This window comes from Callithrix jacchus, chromosome 10 (assembly GCF_049354715.1).
Source record: "Callithrix jacchus isolate 240 chromosome 10, calJac240_pri, whole genome shotgun sequence".
In the NCBI taxonomy this organism is placed as follows: Eukaryota; Metazoa; Chordata; class Mammalia; order Primates; family Cebidae; genus Callithrix; species Callithrix jacchus.
The window spans coordinates 85,807,501-85,824,597 of NC_133511.1; the positions used below are offsets into that span (position 1 = coordinate 85,807,501).

The 17,097-nt window shown below is 42.6% G+C and overlaps 1 protein-coding gene across 15 annotated transcripts in view; it reads left to right on the top strand.

Moving 5' to 3' along the window:
• NAV2 (neuron navigator 2) overlaps nt 1-17,097 on the top strand; it is a 768,760-nt gene that overhangs the window by 673,744 nt on the left and 77,919 nt on the right. For all 15 annotated transcript variants that reach the window (XR_013523354.1, XM_035264232.3, XM_078340757.1 and 12 more), the window contains one exon: nt 15,543-15,681. Coding sequence is in view for 14 of the 15 variants with exons in the window: in XM_035264232.3 (XP_035120123.1) it covers nt 15,543-15,681 (139 nt within the window). In the remaining variant the exon portion in view is untranslated. The remainder of the gene's footprint in view (nt 1-15,542; nt 15,682-17,097) is intronic.

Below are 17,097 nucleotides of genomic sequence, written 5' to 3' on the forward strand. Positions count from 1 at the left end.
CATTAACTACTCAAGGCTAGCTAAAAACAGTAATCTGAGAGGTGAAATCAACAATGAAGAAGCCCAGACATTAGAAAATGGAGTTACCTGATTGGCAGCTCTTCCTGAATGAGGGGAGACCATTCAGTGTTGGGACCGCCAGTGTGCCCACTTGCCTTTGTACCAACTTTTCTCTGAGCATAAATGTAAAGGATGTCAGTTGGAAGGGAATCTTTGGGATGGCTTAGTCCAGATACTCCATTATAAAGAAAAGAAGACTGGGGCCTGGAGAGGACATGCCTTGTCTCAATCCTCACAGGCCGTAGTTCTGTGGAAGCCTGGGGTAAAGGCCTGACTCTCCATCCTCCTGGCCTTTGCTGTGTCCCTGCCTTGAAGAAAGCTGTATAGCTGTATAGCTAAAAGTGTTGGTGGGCCTGGGCTTTGGAATGCTACCAGAAGAGCTCCTTGTGCTGTGACTTAGCTGGTGGCTTTAGGATATGTGGGAGGCTATGTAAATGATGTTTGGAACCAGTCTTCTTTCCACTTGGTGCCCTTTGCTCATGTTCCTGTTCTGTGTTTTCATTTGTGTCTAAGCTATGTTCTTGTCTGTTAGGTCCACTGGATTTATGGTCAAAGCAGGGAAAACTGAATTATCGCTATCCCCACCACTTTGCACAGTGCCTGGCACACGGGGGCAGTGGCTCAGTGTACAAGATTAACAAGTAAATTCAAAGCCCCTGGCTAAGGGTCCAAACACACTGAGTTCATGAGAAGAAAAATAGTAAATGTTTCATAAAATTATTACCACCTACACATTGGCTAAAAATAGGGGAAGGTTATTTTAAGATCCGATCAGTTATAACTCCAGTTACACTCTTATCTGACCTGACCAATGTAAGACATTTCATTAGTAAAGAAAAAGTACATTGCTGTGATCTGGCCAGGAAATAATGCTTTTGTGTTGATTATTTTGATGAATCAGTAGAAGTGTCTTCTAGCCATTTCTCCAGCTGTTTCAGCCAAAGAAGTCAGGCATGTCTGTGAAAGACTGTCTTAAAATTATGAAAAAGTAAAACCCAAAAGACAGGGAAACCAGCCAAGCTCTGTGTCCCATATTCCTGTTAATTTCCAGGAGGAGGCCCTGGGGTGGTTTTGCTTGTTTCTCAAAGGTGTCAAACACAATGCTATCTCCACTAACATTTTCAGAGCAATTTTGGAGCTGCTTTATGGTGTAGAATGAAGATAGAGTGGCAAAAACTGGTGAGCAGAGAAGATGCCACCTTGGGTTCATTTATTATTCTTGTCATTCATATAAAAATCATTTATTCATTCCAAAAATGAAACATGTTTTAATATTTTCTTTTTGATTGCCTGACTCAGAGCCAGTTTTTCCACTCTTTTTAAAATTTATATATATATATATATATATATAAAATTGCACTTTATGTTCTGGGGTACATGTGCAGAACATGCAGGATTGTTGCATAGGTAATACATGGCAATGTGGTTTGCTGCCTCCATCCCCCTGTCACCTATATCTGGCATTTCTCCCATGTTATCCCTCCCCAACTTCCCTACCCCCCACTGTCCCTCCCCTAATCCCCCCCAACAGACCACAGTGTGTGATGCTCCCCTCCCTGTATCCATGTGTTTTTGTTGTTCAATACCCACCTGTGAGTGAGAACATGTGGTGTTTGGTTTTCTGTACTGGTGTCAGTTTGCTGAGAATGATGGTTTTCAGATTCATCCATGTCCCTACAAAGGACACGAACTCATCGATTTTTATGGCTGCATAGTATTCCTTGGTGTATATGTGCCACATTTTCCTTGTCTAGTCTATTGTCGATGGGCATTTGGGTTGGTTCTAGGTCTTTGCTATTGTAAACAGTGCTGCAATGAACATGTGTGTGCATGTCTTGATAATAGAACAATTTATAGTCCTTTGGATATATACCCAGTAATGGGGTTGCTGGGTCAAATGGAATTTCTATTTCTAGGTCCTTGAGGAATCACCACACTGTCTTCCACAATGGTTGCACTAACTTACACTCGCACCAACAGTGTAAAAGTGTTCCTGTTTCTCCACATCCTCTCCACGGTCTGTTGTCTACAGATTTTTTAATGATCGCCATTCTAACTGGCGTGGGATGGGATCTCAATGTGGTTTTGATTTGCATTTCTCTAATGACCAGTGATGATGAGCATTTTTTCGTATGTTTGTTGGCCTCATATATGTCTTCTTTTGAAAAGTGTCCGTTCGTATCCTTTGCCCTCTTTTGAATGGGTTTGTTTGTTTGTTTTCTTGTAAATCTGTTTTAGTTCTTTGTCGATTTTGGGTATCAGCCCTTTGTCAGATGGGTAGATTGCAAAAATTTTTTCCCATTCTGTTTGTTTCCAGTTCACTCTAATGATTGTTTCTTTTGCTGTACATAAGCCGTGGAGTTTAATTAGATCCCATTGTCTATTTTGTCTTTTTTGCCAATGCTTTTGGTGTTTTAGTCATGAAGTCCTTGCCATGCCTATGTCCTGAATGGTTTTGCCTAGGTTTTCTTCTAGGGTTTTTATGGTGTTAGGTCTTATGTTTAGATCTTTAATCTGTCTGGAGTTAATTGTAGCATCAGGTGTCAGGAATGGGTCCAGTTTCTGCTTTCTGCGTATTGCTAGCCAGTTTTCCCAATACCATTTATTAAACTGGGAATCCTTTCCCTGTTGCTGGTTTTTCTCAGGTTTGTCAAAAATCAGATGATTGTAGATGTGTGGTATTGCTTCTGAGGCCTCTGTTCTGTTCCATCGGTGTATGTCTCTGTTTTGGTACTAGTACCATGCTGTTTTGGGCCTTGTAGTATCGTTAGAAGTCAGATAGTGTGATGCCTCCAGCTTTGTTCTTTTTGCTTAGGATTGTCTTGGCTCTGCAGGCTCTCTTTTGGTTCCATATGAAGTTTAAGATGGTTTTTTCCAGTTCTGCGAAGAGGGTCATAGGTAACTTAATGGGGATAGCATTGAATCTGTAAATTACTTTGGGCAATCTGACCATTTTCACAGTATTGATTCTTCCTAACCATGAGCATGGAATGTTTTTTCATCTTTTTGTGTCCTCTCTTATTTCCTTGAACAGTGGTTTATAGTTCTCCTTAAAGAGTTCCTTTACATCCTTTGTTAGTTGTATTCCTAGGTATTTTATTCTCTTTGTAGCAATTGTGAATGGCAGTTTGTTCTTGATTTGGCTCTCTGTAAGTCTGTTACTGGTGTATAGGAACACTTATGATTTCTGCACATTGATTTTGTATCCTAAGACTTTGCTGAAGTTGCTTATCAGTTTAAGGAGATTTTGGGTTGAGACAATGGGGCCTTCTAAATATACAATCATGTCATCTGCAAATAAAGACAATTTGAATTCCTCCTTTCCTAATGGAATACCCTGTATTTCTTTATCTTGCCTGATTGCTCTGGCTAGAACTTCCAGTACTATATTGAATAGGAATGGTGAGAGAGGGCATCCTTGTCTAGTGCCAGATTTCAAAGGGAATGCTTCCAGTGTTTGTGCATTCAGTGTGATATTGGCTGTGGGTTTGTCATAAATAGCTTTTATTATTTTGAGATACATTCTGTGGATACCCAGTTTATTGAGAGTTTTTGGCATAAAGGGCTGTTGAATTTTGTCAAAGGCCTCCTCTGAATCTATTGAGATAATCATGGGGTTTTTTTCTTTGGTTCTGTTTATGTGGTGAATTATGTTTATAGACTTGCATATGTTGAACCAGCCTTGCATCCCTGGGATGAAGCCTACTTGATCATGATGGATAAGCTTTTTGATGTGCTGTTGCGATTGGTTTACCAGTATTTTATTGAAGATTTTTGCATCTATGTTCATCATGGATATTGGCCTAAAGTTTTCTTTTTCTGGTGAGTCTCTGCTGGGTTTTGGTATCAGGATGATGTTGGTCTCATAAAATGATTTGGGAAGGATTCCCTCTTTTTGGATTGTTTGGAATAGTTTCAGAAGGAGTGGTACCAGCTCATCTTTGTATGTCTGGTAGAATTCAGCTGTGAATCCATCTGGACCTGGGCTTTTTTTGGTTGGTAGGCTATTAATTGCTGCCTCAACTTTAGCCCTTGTTACTGGTCTATTCAGGGTTTCAGCTTCTTCCTGGTTTAGGCTTGGGAGGGTGCAAGTGTCCAGGAATTTATCCATTTCTTCCAGGTTTACTGGTTTATGTGCATAGAGTTGTTTGTAGTAATCTCTGATGGTAATTTGTATTTCTGTGGAATTGGTGGTGATATCCCCTTTATTGGCTTTTATTGCCTCTATTTGATTCTTCTGCCTTTTTTTTTGGTGGGGGGGAAGGAAGGCAGGAAGGAAGGGAATAAGGACGGTAGGGAGGAAGGAAGGGATGAAGGAAGGAAGGAAGGGAGGAAGCGGGGAGGGAGGGAGGGAGGGAGGGAGGGAAGGGAAGAAAGGAAATCAAGCAATGAAAGAGACATTGCCGACCAGGATCTAGAGATTTACAAGTTGATTTCTTCTTTTTTGAGAGAAGGAAAGATAAAAATAATAATAATAAGTAAAGGAGAGGAAGAAAGAGGAAGAGAAAGAGGGAGAGTAAATGGAAATATTGCTTTATTTTGAAAAAAATTGGGTATTAATAATGGCCAATCAATGTTTCATTTAAACTAATGGGTAGGTGTGATGTGGTATTGACAAGAATGTATATTTTGTGTATTTGAAGTGGAGAGCTCTATAAATATTTATTAAGTTTACTTGTTCTGGATCTGAGTTCGAGTCCTTGATATCCTTATTAATTTTCTGTCTCATTGAATCTAAGTCTCCTATCTGGGTGTTAGGATCGTTAGCGCTTGTTGTTGCATTGATCCTTTTACCACTATATCTTTGTTGCTTTAAAATCTATTTTATCCGATACAAGAATTGCAGCTCCTGCTTTTTATTTATTTATTATTTATTTTTGCTCTCCATTTGGTTGGTAAATCTTTCTCCATCCCTTTGTTTTGAGTCTTTGTGTATCCTTGCATGTGAAACAGGTCTGGATGTAACATGCCGTTGGGTTTTGGCTGTGTCTTTTGATTGGGAATTCAGTCAATTTAAATTTAGGGTTACTGCCGTTTGATGTTGACTGGCTGTTTTATCCATTTGTTGGTGTAAATTCTTCTTTATGTTGGTGCTCTTTACTTTTTGGTGTATTTTTAGAAAGGCTAATACTGGTTGTTTCTTTCTGTGTGTAATGCTTCTTTCAGAAGCTCTTGTAAAGCAGGCCTGGTGGTAATAAAATCTCTGAGATCTTGCTTGTTCATAAAAGATTTTATTTTTCCTTCAGTTGTGAAGCTTAGTTTGGCTGGATATGAAATTCTGGGCTGAAGGTTCTGTTCTTTGAGGATGTTGAATATTGGCCCCCACTCTCTTCTGGCCTGTAGAGTTTCTGCTGAGAGATCTGCTGTAAGTCTGATAGGCTTGCCTTTGTGGGTAATCTGACCTTTCTCTCTGGCTGCCCTTAGTATCCTCTCCTTCGTTTCAACCCTGGTGAATCTAACGATTATGTGCCTTGGGGTTGCTCTTCTTGAGGAATATCTTTGTGGTGTTCTCTGTATTACCTGGGGTTGAATGTTGACCTGCTTTGCTAGTTTCGGAAAATTTTCCTGAATAAATCCTGAAGGGTATTTTCCAGCTTGGATTCATTCTCTCCGTCGCATTCAGGTACACCTATCAAACGTAAATTTGGTCTTTTCACATAGTCCCACATTTCTTGGAGACTTTGCTCATTCCTTTTTATCCTTTTTTCTCTAATCTTTTCTTCACATTTTATTTCATTAAGTTGGACTTTGACCTCTGATATCCCTTCTTCTGCTTGAACAATTCGAGTGTTTAAACCTGTGCATACTTCTCGGAGTTCCTGTATTGTATTCTTCAGTTCCATTAATTCACTCATACTCCTCTCTAAGTTGTCTATTCTCAATAGGATTTCATCAAATCTTTTTTCAAAGTTCCTAGTTTCTTTACGTTGGGCTACAACATGTTCTTTTAACTCACCGAAGTTTGTTATTATCCATTCCTTGAAGAGTGATTCTGTCATCAGGAGGCGCTCGTTCTCCATCAAGCCTTGTTCCATTGTTGATGTGGAACTGTGATCATCTTTAGAGGGAGAGGCGTTCTGACTTTGAGTATTCTCAGCTTTTTTATGCTGGTTTCTTCCCGTCATTGTAAATTTATCCTCCTGTCGTCTTTGAAATTACCAACTTTCAGATTAGGTCTCTTGAGTGGACGTCCAGGTTGTTAGTTCCCAGGGCCAGAGCAGCAGCGTTAAAACTGATGGTGCTTTTCTGCCCAGGATTCTCCTGTCGGGCTTCCTTCTTGTTTCCGTAGTAGTTTACTCTGCGCCCAGTGCTGCCGCGTCAAGGTGCCGGCGGAACCGCTGCGCTGACCACGAGAGTCGCGCTGGCGACTCGTGTGTTTCCACCACTGGGGGATCTTCTGCTCCGTGAGCGACCAGACTTTGTCTGAAAGTGTGGCGTCCTCTAGTTCTCCGCGCCTTCCCTGAGAGCTGCAATCCCAGGATATTAGCGATCGGCCATCTTGGATCGTTCTCCTTCTTCTGTCTTTTTTATTAATCTGGCTAGTGGTCTATTTTGTTGATCTGTTTGAAAAACCTGCTTCTGGATTTATTGATGTTTGAAGTGTTTTTGGTGTCTCTATTTCCTTCAGTTCTGCGCTGATCTTAGTTTTTTCTTCTGCTAGGTTTTGAGTTTTTTTGATCTTGGTCCTCTAGCTCTTTAAATTTTGATGATAGATAGGGTGTCAATTTTAGATCTTTCCTTGCTTCTTATGTGGGCATTTATTGCTATAAATTTCCCTCTAGACACTGCTTTAAATGTGTCTCAGAGATTCTCGTACGTCATGTCTTCATTCTTACTGGTTTTGAAGAACATCTTTATTTCTGCCTTCATTTCATTGTTTATCCTGTCAGCATTCAAGAGCCAGTTGTTCAGTTTCCATGAAGTTGTGTGGTTCTGGGTTAGTTTCTTAATCCTGAGTTCTAATTTGATTGCACTATGGTCTGAGAGACTGTTTGTTATGATTTCAGTTATTTTGCATTTGCTGAGGAGTGAGTTACTTCCAATTATGTGGTCAATTTTAGAATAGGTATGATGTAGTGCTGAGAAGAATGTATATTCTATGAATTTGGGGTGGAGAGTTCTGTTGATGTGTGTTAGATTTACTTGGTCCAGATCTGAGTTCAAGTCCTGGATATCCTTGTTAATTTTCTGTCTCGTTGATCTGTCTAATATTGACAGTGGAGTGTTAAAGTCTTCCACTATTATTGTGTGGGAGTCTAAGTCTCTTTGTAGTCATTAAGAACTTGCTTTATGTATCTGGGTGCTCCTGTATTGGGTCCGTATATATTTAGGATTATTAGCCCTTCTTGTTGCATTGATCATTTTACCATTATGTAAGGCTCTTCTTTGTCTCTTTTTATCTTTATTAATTTAAAGTCTATTTTATCAGAGACTAGGATTGCTACTCCTGCTTTTTTTTGCTCTCCATTTGCTTGGTAAATCTTCCTCCATCCCTTTATTTTGAGCCTATGTGTGTCCTTGCCCATGAGATGGGTTTCCTGAATACAGCACACCAATGGGTTTTGACCTTTTATCTAATTTGCTAGTCTGTGTCTTTTGATTGGGGCATTTAGACCACTTACATTTAAGGTTAATATTGTTATGTGTGAATTTGATCCTGCCATTTTGATGCTAGCTGGTTGTTTTGCCTGTTAGTTGATGCAGTTTCTTCATTGTGTTGATGCTCTTTACCCTTTGGGACATTTTTGAAGTGGCTGGTGCTCGTTCCTTTCTATGTTTAGTGCTTCTTTCAGGAGCTCTTGTAAGGCAGGCCTGGTGGTGATGAAATCTCTGAGCAATTGCTTGTTCGTAAAGGATTTTATTTCTCCTTCACTTATGAAGCTTAGTTTGGCTGGATATGAAATTTTAGGTTGAGAGTTCTTTCCTTTAAGGATATTGAATATTGGCCCCCACTCTCTTCTGGTTTGTAGGGTTTCTGCCAAGAGATTCGCTGTGTGTCTGATGGGCTTCCCTTTGTGGGTAACCCAACCTTTCTCTCTGGCTGCACTTAGCATTTTTTTCTTCATTTCAACCCTGGTGAACCTGATGATTATGTGCCTTGGGGTTGTTCTTCTTGAGAATTATCTTTGTGGTGTTCTCTGCATTTCTTGGACTTGAATATTGGCCTGCCTTGCTAGGTTGGGGAAGTTCTCCTGGATAATATCCTGAAGAGTGTTTTCCAGCTTGGATTCATTCTCTCCGTCACATTCAGGTACACCTATCAAATGTAGATTAGGTCTTTTCACATAATCCCATATTTCTTGGAGGCTTTGTTTGTTTCTTTTTACTCTTTTTTCTCTAACCTTGCCTTCTCATTTTATTTCATTGAGTTGATCTTCAATCTCGGATATCCTTTCTTCTGCTTGGTCGATTTGGCTATTGAAACTTGTGTATGCTTTGCAACATTTTCGTGTTGTGTTTTTCAGCTCCATCAGGCCATTTATATTCTTCTCTAAGCTGTTTATTCTCATTACCATTTCATCAAACCTTTTTCAAGGTTCTTAGTTTCTTTGCATTGGGTTAAAACGTGTTCTTTTAGCTCAGAGAAGTTTGTTATTACCCACCTTCTGAAGCCTGTTTCTGTCAGTTCTTCAGACTCATTCTCCATCCAGCTTTGTTCCCTTGTTGGTGAGGAGTTGTGATGTCTTACAGGAAGAGTCGTTCCTGGTTTTGGGTGTTTTCATCCTTTTTACACTGGTTTATTCCCATCTTTGTGGATTTATCTACCTGTGGTCTTTGTAGTTGGTAACTTTTGGATGGGGTTTCTGAGTGAATGTACTTTTTGTTGATGATGAAGTGATTTCTTTCTGTTTTTTTTTTTTTTTTTTTTTAGTTTTCCTTCTAAAAGTCAGTCCACTTTGCTGTAGCACTGCTGGAGATCCACCCCAGATCCTGCTTGCCTGGGGATCACCTGCAGTGGCTGCCAAACAGTAAGGGTGCTACCAGTTTCTTCTTCTGTTTTCTTCATCTCAGAATGATACCCACTAAATGTCAGCCTGCGCTCTCCTTTTTGAGGTGTCTCTTTGGATATACAGGGGTTGGGGAGCTGCTTAAGGTGACAGTCTGACCCTTATAGGAGCTCAAGTGCTGAGCTTGTGAGCTCCATTGTTCTGTTCAGAGGTGCTGGGCAGGTACATTTAAGTCTGGTGCAGAGGAGCTCATAACCGCCTTTTTCCCAGGTGCTCTGTCCTGGGAAGGTGGGCCTTTATTTATAAGTTCCTGATGTACTGCTGCCTTTTTTCAGAGATGCTGTGCTCAGCTAGGTGGTAGCCTAGTCACAGTCTGCCAGCAGAGGCAGTGCTGAGCTGCCATGTGCTCTGCCCAGCTACTGTGTGAACTTCCTTGTGGTTTTGTTTATAGAGGTATAGTTAGAACCACCTCAGTAATGGTGGACTGCCTCCGTAGTTGCAGACACACTTCCCCCCACAGAGCTGGACCATCATGGGTCTAGCTGCACTTGCTGTGAAACTCTCAAGCCAGAGCATTTCAGATTGCTGGTCTTTGTGGGGGTGGTACCTGCCGAGCCAGATCCCCTGGCTCCCTGATTCAGCTCCCTTTTTTTTTTTTTTTTTCCAGTTGAATGGGCAGCTCTGTCGCCCAGGGGTTCCAGGCACCAATTGAAACAGCTGCCAAGATTTGTGTGAGTTTTTGTGAAGAGACTCACTGCGCCGGCTGAAATAGCCGTGCTGGAAACTTGTGGTGCTTTTCCGCCCAGGAATCTCCTGGTCTGTGGGCAGTAAAAACTCATTTGGAAACGCGGTGATCATTCATGCTCTGCATTGTTCTCCCTGGGAACTATGCTCCAGAGCTATTCCTATTCAGCCATCTTGGATCCACCTCCATTTTAATACTTTTTAAAGTACCTTATTTTTAAGAGTGCTTCTGTGTTCAAAAATAACTTCCTAGAGTTAACTAGGATTTAATATTTAATTGAAGTTTTAGGTTTTTAATCTAGATTTTTTACAAGTCTCATCTATAAATCAGGGTTTTCTTCATAAATTAAGATCATTTTCATTTGTTATCAATTAGTACTTTATTAATTCAAACAACAGATTATGCTTACCTACAAAATTAGTGCTGTTCACACGCTTAGATAATTAAATTTTCTTAAATTTTTAGACTCCATTTGTAAATTTAACATACCTGGTTTCCTAAAGCTCTTCACATGTCTGACAGGGTAGACTTATCAGCCAAACAAACAAAATCTTTCTAAGCACTTAAACAACTCTTGCAAATCAAATAAAGTTACAAATGTCATAAATTATTATCATAAACATTTCAGTTCTTTTTACAACCATAATCTAATTCTTAATATTTCAGCTTTAAAGTCTCAAGTAAAAAATCAATAGTCATTTAAAATTGAAATCATAAGACTGTTTTGTCAGATCCTATTATATGCTGTGTATTCTTTTAAATGTTATAAATACGTGGAGTTTAACCCAATGATCACAAAGCCTTAATTTTAATATTATTGATTTGCTTCATCATTCTTTTTCATCTCATTGAACCTTTCCCAGATTTAAAAATCATACACTCCCAAATGAGAGTAGTCAGTTTATCATCTCAGGTGGGCTCAGGACCATCATATGGTTTTTCTCAGTCAGCTTCAGGATCAGGACACAGGAATGGTCAAATCTTCTTCTAGGGATTATGGCTCCAGAGTCGTAGCTGAGTACACTGTAGTTCTTTCTGCTGTGTTATTGAGGTCCCCAATCCTCTTCTCTGGAATTTCATTTCACCACATAGTAAACACAAATTTTCTAGGTTCCTTTCAAGTTGTAATCTTAATCAGTTTTTGTAACTACTTTCAACATTTATTGCCTGATTTGGGTCAGTGGACTTTGTACCTCGTCCCAGGTTGTACCTAATTTCCTTTGCCACTTGATTAGATTTAACCAATGTCCTTACTGCCTGAGTGAATTCTGCATGCTTTCCACATTTTTCCCGTATGACTCTCAGCCACATGTCCGGAGTTACTTTACAAGTAAATTGTGCTTCCCCATTAGTTAGCATGAATATGCCAAGTGACAAAAAGCAAAAGAAAGGAATTTACTACTTCTCGTGGCTGGATCTCCCAGGGGTGCTTCTGGTTTTCAGTTTGGCTGGATATGAGCATTCAAGTGATGTCAAAGGCACACTTCCATCCCTCTCAGCTCTGCTTTGCTCTGTGCTAGCTTCCTTCTCAGGCAAGTGAGAATCAAGTAGCCACTGGCAGCTCTAGGCTCTATTGCATTTTTCTTCATTTTTCATTTTTTTGTGTGTGCTTTCCGTCATTCTTCTCAGTGTTTCCTGTGTAGTCACCTAAGTTTGCGGAATGCTCCTTTAGGCAAAGTTACAGTGATCTTTACTGGACTTCACAGCTGATAAAATGTTGATGTATAGTTTACAGTGTCAATCTCCTAGAAGGCAGCAGATCCCACATTCCCTTCTTAGGGCAACATTCTTATCACAGAGTATCTGGTGGAACTGGTTTTCCTCAGAATACATCTGCAAACTCACTGACCTAATCTTGGTGGCTCATGATCATTTGCACCCTGAAATGGGAAAAGGACAACTTAGAACTAAGTGACTTTATGTCAGGATGAACTTACCAGTATCCCAGAGATCCAGAAGCAAAGGAGACATGGCCAGTTTTCCAGCTGCAGAGGCAACTTTGGTTTCTGGCCACAGACAGCTCTGGGGAACATCAAGGCTGCTTTTGCTCATTGTGGCTTTCCCTTGTGTTGCTGCCCTTCATCCTCATCATAAGTGTCCACCCATGGATTAGATCCCTGGCTTTCCCTCTTCTGGGTGGCTCAGTTACAAGGGCTTCCTGTGAACCCAGGGTAAGCCCCCAGTGCTCCAGGCACTGATGTGGGAAGAATCCTGTATATCAAAGACCACATGCCCCTCTGGAATATTATCTTGGTGTTGAAGGCCACAGGGGAGGAATGGTTACAATTTCAAAGCACAAAATCTGGGACTTGGATTCATGAGCATCTGTCACAACTGCTCCTTCGTCCCTGCCAGCCACAGTCCTCTCCTGCCATTCCCCTTTCTCCTTCATCAAATTATGAGACATTTTAGATACATTAAATTCCTAACCCCAAAGAACAAATGCAGGAAAAGACCCGTGCGATTTTCTTTTAATCACTAGAACAAGTTTGAGTCCTTTTCTGTCTGTGACCCCATGCTTTCCCATCAGATCTTCCTGTGGTTACCAGCCTCAAAGAAACAGGCACAGAAGCTGTGAACCTGCACAGGATCAAGTGGGCAGGGAGCTGGGCTTAGAATCCACTGCTGATGGCAAATTTGCACCAGAAACTTGCTCTATCTCACCTCTGCATGTTGAGTTCAGTCAGGAGGTATCTAAGGAGCACGGACTATGTCTCTGGAGATGGAGGGGACGTGACCCACTGAATGAGCTTGACATTGCTGCAGCATTGCCCGTCAATCCTCACGGCCTCAGTTCCTTCATTGTGAAACATCCCTGAGAGTGACTATAAGAGTATGTGTAAATGTTGAATAGTTGCACGTAGCACAGGCCCAGTGAATAGCCTTTGTTGCTACAGAAGGCAGCATGACACAGACTAGAAGGAGCACGTATTTGGCAATTTGACATTTTGCTTTTCAAACCCAGTTCCAACACTGAATGACATTGGTCAGCATACTTATTGTTTCAGTCTCTATTTCTTCATTTGTAAAATGAGCAGGATGATACCTGCTTAGAGGTATGATATGAAGACTGGAGAAGTCTATAACAATATATTTAAAGTACCCAGTACAATTCATGATCTATGATAAGCACTTAGTTGTTATCGCTAAGCAGGCTTTTGCATATATTTGGGAGATAGGAGAGCCCTTTGTATAGAGAATAGCTAGAAAACAGTGTAAGAGTGTGTAGAAGCAAATACAAATTGTGACACTATGTAGGAATTCAAAGTAGGAGATGATGTGGGTGGGCTGGAGTATTTGGAGAAAGCCTTAAAGGAAGAATTTGGAACAGGATGGAGGGCTGGGAATGAGAAGTAGAATTATAGGAGTGGAGTGTGCAGAGTCCCAGAGCTGCTGGACCCTTGTGGATTCATCCACAGTAAGCCCCTTTTGAGCCCTCGCTTTCCCTGCCTCATCCCTCCTCCTTGGGACCACCCTCACACTCCCCTGCATTTCTGTGGGGTGTTCCTGTTGGGTTTTGGAAGCCAAATAGTGTTGAAGGAGAAGGTGATAAAAACAGGTTTTCAGCAAGCCTTTGTCTTCCTGCCTGATCAGCAGAGCTCAGGATGTGCAGGCAGGTATCTTCCAAGCTGCTGGAATGAACTAGAACGTTGCGGTTATGTGTGTGTGTGTGTGTGTGTGTGTGTGTGTGTGTGTGTGTGTGGCAGAAGTGCTCTTGGCTTTCAAAATCTCAGCCACTCAGCATTTCCCAGACTTCACACTGCCACTTTGCAGGGCTTTCAGCTAGACTGTGAAAGGCTAGGTGGTAGAATAATGCGGTAAGTCAATGCTTTGGTATCAGACCTGCCACTCCTGGCTGAGTGGCCTTGAACCAGGCTGCCTGGCCTCCCAAGCCTGGCTTCCTTCTGAGAAAATGGGCTGTGTCACATCTGGTATGTGCTGAGAATTGGCATAATATAAAACTGTCTGCCATCACAGTAAAGAGGGTAGCTGGTTCTAGAATCAGAATGGCTGGATCCAGACCCACTCTGCCTCTTACTAGCCCTCTGACCTTGTAAGGGTATCTCATTTTTCTAAGCCTCACTTTCTCTACCTGTGCAATAGAAAAACCAGTAATACCCTTTCCCCCTGTGTTAATTAGAATAGTATCACACTGATGTTGGAAGTTTGGTTTATTGTCTACTTGACTTCTCACTTCCACTTCTATGAGTTTTGATCAGCAAGGTTTGTTTTGTTTTGTTTTGAGACAGAGTCTCACTCTGTTTCCCAGGCTGGAGTGCAGTGAAGCTCTTCGCTCACTGCAGCCTCCACCTCCCAGGTTCAAGTGATCATCCTCAGCTTCCTGAGTAGCTGGGATTACAGGGACCCACCACAATGCCCGGCTAATTTTTTTGTACTTTTATGATAGGGTTTTGCCATGTTGGCCAGGCTGGTCTCAAACTCCTGACCTCAGGTGATCCACCCACCTTGGCCTCCCAAAGTGTTTGGATTACAGGCATGAGCCACTGTGCCCAGCCCTAGATTAGGAAGTATTTATTGAACACCTGCTATGTATCTGCTACCCCATAGCAAACAAATGAGTGAATGCAACAGGGTGATATGACAGTGTGTGACAGGTTTGATGGGTAGTGGGGTTGTTTTTCTTAGGAGGTAAAACTTCAGCTGGGATCTGGAAGATGAGAAGAGTCAGGGACAGATGTTCAGAAAGAGGGACAAGCAACACAAAGCCTTGAAGAGAGCAATCTTGGCTTAGAAGGCACAGAAATTCATGTGATCAGAGCCAGGCTCAATGGAGAGGGTTGCGAAACAGGGCTGGAGAAGGAGGCAAGCTCGGAGGGTCTTGAGGGACAGTATAGAGAGATTGGACTCTTAACTCAAGGGTATTAAGCAGTAGAGCAACAGGATATTCTGACTGCTGCAGGGAGGGTGGACCATTAGGGAGCAGAAGCAGACCACAGAGACCGGCTGAGGCACTGATGCAGTAGCAGTAATGTAGGTGGCATTGGTGGCACTGTGAACTGCAAGGTGGCAGTGAGGGCAGAGAACTGGGAGCATTTGGATATGTTTTGGAAACAGGGTGATAGCACTGGGTGCTGGATGAAATGTGGTGGTATTGGTAGGTGGGGAGATGGTAAGGAAGAAAAAAGAAACAAAGAGCCATTGTTAGGAGATTGGACTTAGGCAGCTTGGGAGCGACCTCACTTGGTTGCAGGGTTGGGAAATGAAGAACATCTATTTTAGATGTGTTTGAGGATACTCTTTGAGTTCGAGCTACTAATCAAGTTGACAGGTTTCTCCTGACTATTGCTGCTTTCCCTCCCTTGGTGTTTCATTCCAGAAGTGAAGGCCAGAGAAGTCATACAGCAGCTCTTCTGCCCCCCTGACCTGACAGAGGGGACTGCTGTGGAGTTCTTCCCTGCATGCCCTTAGCCCTAGTCCCCAAACTCACTGCCCCTACTCTGCCACTAGGCCTGGGAAGGAACACATTGTTTTTCATAAAGTTACCAGGATGAAGTTGAGGATGGCATAGGATATGGGTAGTGCCTGTAGCCACCTCTGCTATGGAAGTACTTAGTGCAGAGAAGGTCCTGTCAGTCTCTTCACCCAGCTTCCAATCCTAGGCAGCGATTGACATGGACATGAGTCACATCTGAGGCAAAAGAGCTTTGTCCAGGGCTTCATGGCACAGGTTGGATCTTTTCAGAGATGGTGTTTGTTTGTCTTTGTCATCAGCCTGAGCTGGTACAGCCTAAGGTTTTGGTGCTCAGGATGTGTGTTTGTCTTGGCAGCTGGGACGACAGCAGCTCCGTCAGCAGTGGCATCAGTGACACCATAGACAACCTCAGCACTGATGACATCAACACCAGCTCCTCCATCAGCTCCTATGCCAACACACCTGCCTCCTCTCGAAAAAACCTGGATGTGCAGGTGAGGAACAGCAGCCCTCCCAGGCTCCTCCAGTGGCCTCTGCCATCAGGGGCCTGTGGGATAAGAGGGCTATTTGGGGCAAGCAGAATCTCTAGCCTCCTGCCACCTATGCTCTCATCTCCTGACGGTGACCTCTGTCCACGAGGGAGGGGACAGGCAGGGAGTGCTGGACAAGGGAGTAGGGAGGCTTCACCACCCTCATTGTGTGGACTTGATGAAATCATACTTCCACCCTGGATCTCGGTTTCATAATTTAAAAAAACAAAACAAAACAGAAAAGGATGTTGGACTTTAGCCGTTTTCAGCCCAGAGTGTGTGTCTCTTCTTTGCCTCAGCGAGCCACTACTATCCAGGGGCACGTGTCTGATCCCTCAAGGGGGATGGGTTGGAAGTGAAGATAGAGAACCCTGGACCAGAAGGCCAGGATATCCTGACCTGTGGTTGAGAATTCTCAGTCTCTGGGTTACATTCCCCTGCTGATGTGTTTTGTTTGGCCCACAGTATTACCCCTCTTTTAAACTAGATTCCTGTCAAATATTAAAAATTACATTATTCTGTCCAGGCATGGTGGTTCACACCTGTAATCCCAGCATTATGGGAGGCCAAGGCAGGTGGATCACCTGAGGCCAGGAGTTCAAAACCAGCCTGACCAACATGGCAAAATCCCATCTTTACTAAAAATATAAAAATAGCTGGGTATGGGGGTGGGTGCCTGTAATCCCAGCTACTTGGGAGGCTGAGGCAGGAGAACCACTTGAACCTGGGAGGCAGAGGTTACAGTGAGTCAAGATGGCACCATTGCACGCCAGCCTCAAGCGACAGAGTGAGACTCTGTCTCAAAAAAAAAAAAAAAATTGCATTATTTCACATGAGAATGTCTTTCTGGTTGCTCTTGAGAAAACAGAAGATAATGCTTCCTTGAGCCTACATTCTCCATGTGGTGACAATCAACAGATGTCCCAGTATCCAACCCCGTTAGACCTGGCGCTCCTGCTCTGGTGTGCACAGCTGCTACCTGCCAGCCAGCTGTACTCGGTAAATTACCTGCTTGAACCCAGGACACTGGAGTTTTCCACCCCTGCTTTAAGCCTTCAGATTTCACATTTCGAATTTGGCCTATTTTCATGTGGACACGTTCACTGGCCCTCAGAGTATTCCTTCATGATTGGCAAGGGATGGTTCTAAAAACCCCATTTTACTAGTGGCACACTGAAGTGTCATCCTCACAGCTTGTCCCCAGTTTGGGACTGACCAGCACCAGGACTGGTGAGCTGTGGTGGCACTGGCATAGTAGGCTGGAATCTTTTTCGTGATTGATTCCTCCCACTTGTAGGGAGCCCCGCTCTTTTGGGCGAACTCTCAGGGAAATCTGTTTGGGACAGAGTCTCCCAGGGAAACCTTGGGGAGGACAGAGCT